This window comes from Rhamphochromis longiceps, linkage group LG15 (genome assembly GCF_057381845.1).
Source record: "Rhamphochromis longiceps isolate RC_006_pf linkage group LG15, R_longiceps_female_GT1.1, whole genome shotgun sequence".
In the NCBI taxonomy this organism is placed as follows: domain Eukaryota; kingdom Metazoa; phylum Chordata; class Actinopteri; order Cichliformes; family Cichlidae; genus Rhamphochromis; species Rhamphochromis longiceps.
In genome coordinates, this window is record NC_140571.1 from 14,417,204 (window position 1) to 14,420,545 (window position 3,342).

General features: G+C 37.1%; 1 protein-coding gene across 1 annotated transcript; it reads left to right on the top strand.

Moving 5' to 3' along the window:
* On the top strand, nucleotides 1–2,799 carry LOC146652393 (cysteine-rich venom protein kaouthin-1-like). Its single transcript, XM_085382719.1, has 7 exons — nucleotides 1–35; nucleotides 253–345; nucleotides 510–600; nucleotides 1,165–1,307; nucleotides 1,401–1,495; nucleotides 1,875–1,957; nucleotides 2,624–2,799. Exons 2-7 carry the CDS (start codon nucleotides 334–336, stop codon nucleotides 2,749–2,751), a joined length of 552 nt encoding a protein of 183 aa, XP_085238845.1. The 5' UTR covers nucleotides 1–35; nucleotides 253–333; the 3' UTR covers nucleotides 2,752–2,799.
* The last annotated feature ends 543 nt before the right edge of the window (nucleotides 2,800–3,342 follow it).

The window sequence follows — 3,342 nt, forward strand, 5'->3', positions numbered from 1 at the left end:
TCACTGCAGTCCTTCAGGTGCCTGGCACCTTGGGGGTAAGTAAAGTCATATATCCTCTTTAAAGTTGTTTTCATTTGGTTATTTCTTCGTTTTTGAGCAATAATTTTTTTACCATTATTTTTTCTCTCATCTCTGAAAATCACATCTGAAGCAGGGTGAGTGTGGCAGTTATTCATACATAAATCTTGACTGATATGAACTATATTTAATCTCTCATTCAAGGTGTTAATTTGCTTTTAATGCTTTCATTTAGTGACCACTACGACTGAGAAGAATGAGATTGTGAACAAGCACAATACTCTGAGGGGGAATGTTCAGCCTACTGCGAGCAACATGTTGAAGATGGTAAAACTCAGAAGTTATAATGTTAATGCTTTGCACAACTAACATTATACTGTTGTGTCATGTTCAGCTTAATAATGAAAGCACACAGCACTTTTTTGTGTACACATTTGTTTTTATCTACATGTTCTGATTTAACGGGCCGTCTTGTCCTCTGCTCCCTGCAGAACTGGAACAATGAGGCTGAAGCCACTGCTCAGAGATGGGCTAACACCTGCTCCATGAAGCATAGTCCTGCCAGCGACAGAGTGATCAGCAGTAAGTTCCTCATTACTCCTCGCGCCTTACAAAAAAACACCACAAAAGCACAGAAAAAAAAGCACTTTTGTGTTTGTTTTTTACATGTTTAACTGTTTTGTTTTTTTACTTTTAAGTTTATAAAGTGATGTGGAAGTACATTTTAGATATATTTATGGCAGCGCGGTTTAATTAACTCAGTTGTATTTGTGTTTGCTTTTGTCCCGAAGGTAAGAAATGTCAGATTGAGAGTGGCACGGCAGTGCAATACGGAAAAACAGGGAAAGATGCATATAACAGCACATTATGAATCACTATCTTAACAGTTTGGTTTGTTAACATTTTGTAATTCTTTTCTGTTTGTTTCTCTAAGTTTTAGAAAGTGTTATTTTTCTGAACTGCCATCATCATCTTTCATTTATTGGGCAATATTTTGCAAAGATGCTTTTCTCAAGTCCTTTGATTTCACAAGATGATGATGATGATGAATTTTCTTTGATGAGTGATCTCGAACTGAGCATTCATTTGTTTTGGGATTTAAAAAGTCTCACCAACCTGATTAAACTATCTCACTCCTCCTCTTAGCCAGCGGCTGTGGGGAAAATCTGTACATGTCCAGCTTTCAGAACACCTGGAGCAACGCAATCCAGTCCTGGTATGACGAGGTGAAGGACTTCAGCTATGGCGTGGGATCTATCAATGGAGGAGTGGTGGGACACTACACACAGGTACAGTGATACATATACATGCACTTAACTAAAAGTGATTCTTAAGCCCAAACCCTGGCTTTAAAAACATTTGTATTTTGTCTCTCTGTGCAGGTTGTTTGGTACAGGTCTAATCAGATCGGCTGTGCTATGGCCTACTGTCCCAACTCTGCTTACAAGTACTTCTACGTCTGCCATTACTGCCCACCGTACGTATATAGCATCTTACCATAATGATGTGTTGTATAAAATGGCATATTTTAATCTTTTGAACGTCCTCTTTTGTCTGCAACCTGTATCAGTATTATTTGTACATTTTAGACCCTCATAAGCTAAGTCATTAGTGATTCTAATATACAATGATGAAATGATCACTAGGAGCAGTGATTGAATTGCAATTCCTTCAAGAAGAATATGTGGATTTTGTCATTCATTTAATGCACAGAAATTTGCATATAATTTGTCATTAAATTGTATTTCAGAGTTGCTTTGAGTTCTCATAGGATAACTGTGACATGTTTGGGATGACATCCAGCGTTAGTGTTTGCTGTGATTTTTAATATTTGATGGTCTGACCTACAATTACAGTGGAAACTACCAGTTAACCCAACCCTACAAGAAAGGACCCTCCTGCGGTGACTGTCCCAACGCCTGTGAAAACAACCTGTGCAGTAAGTAGAAATATCCTATAGGAATATAATAGTTGTAAACAAGGTGAGATATACATGTTTCTGTTTTGCAGACCTTTAGGGACATTTCAATGTAAGCCTTTGATAAAGTAATATATTGTGTAAAGATGAAGTTACATTGGTTCTGTGTGCACCACATACAATAAAGTTGCACGCAACAACAGTCAGCTTAAGGCACTTTATATTGTAGGTTAAAGACACTACAATAATACAGTGGGGATTATATGCATAAATTTTGTTACAGCACTTTCAGAATGGCATCCACTTTAATTAAATGTATTAACCAATGTTATCAATAAATGATCAGACAGAAGAGGGTTTTCAGGGATTAGTGTTAAATGTTCAGCTCTTATGCTTTTTATGTGAGAACAAGATCCAGAGTGTGATTAAAGTAATCTTTTACATTCTGAGAAAAGCAAATTGAGTCTAATATTGGAGTGAATGTAGTGTTGGAGCTGTCATTTTCGGGTATCTAAATGGATGTTAAAATCATCCACAACAATTATTTTATCTGAACTAAGCACCAAATTTAATGGATCATCTTATAGCTAAATTTATTTTAGCTGATAAACAAAGCTAACCTAAAACTGTTGTCTCCTCACCAACTTAATGCTTATTATGTTCTTTATGCTTTTCTCTCTCTCGCAGCCAACCCCTGTCCCTTCTCTGATAAGTACAGTAACTGTCCCCAGCTGAAGCAGCAGTGGGGCTGCAACAACCCAACTGTTGCCTCTTGGTGCCCCGCCTCCTGTAAATGCACCAATCAGATTATCTAAATGCCCCATGTCCAAATGTGTACTGATTGGTCAGCTTCAATAAAGATATGCATAACAAAAACCTGCGTTTGTGATGTGCATTCAGAATCAGAAATCAGAAAGGGTTTTATTGCCAAATGTTGAGCAGGTTTACAACATTAGGAAATTGCTGCGGTGCTTCAGTGCAAACATACTGTCATAAATTCCAGTTCTTCTTACCTATCTAACCACCATATGCTGTTAGTGAATAAATGGTCTGTTTGACTGGGTCAGTAATTAGCAAAGATTAAAAAGGAAATTTACTTTGGCACACTATTTCTGAGGAAAAACACTGCCGGCAGGAGCAGATGCCCTTTGACTTTACGTGAGGTGTAAACTCACAGAGAGGAAGAGGAGCAGGGTGGATTTGGCAGAGGTTAGGAGGAAATACAAAAAAAAACCAACACAAACTTGAGCCAAGAAACATCCACAGTTTGAGACCGCATCTGATAGCAGTGATTAATTATGATATACACCACAAGTAGAATTTTAGATTTTTTTCTTTTATATTTAAGTGCCTTGATTTAAGTGGTTAGATTATAATTAGATTATTTTGTATTTATCAAATACAAA

Coding starts and splice junctions, on each gene's coding strand:
- LOC146652393 (XM_085382719.1), top strand. Junction 601..1,164: donor CAGCGACAGAGTGATCAGCA/GTAAGTTCCTCA, acceptor TCCTCCTCTTAG/CCAGCGGCTGTGGGGAAAAT. Junction 1,496..1,874: donor GTCTGCCATTACTGCCCACC/GTACGTATATAG, acceptor CTACAATTACAG/TGGAAACTACCAGTTAACCC.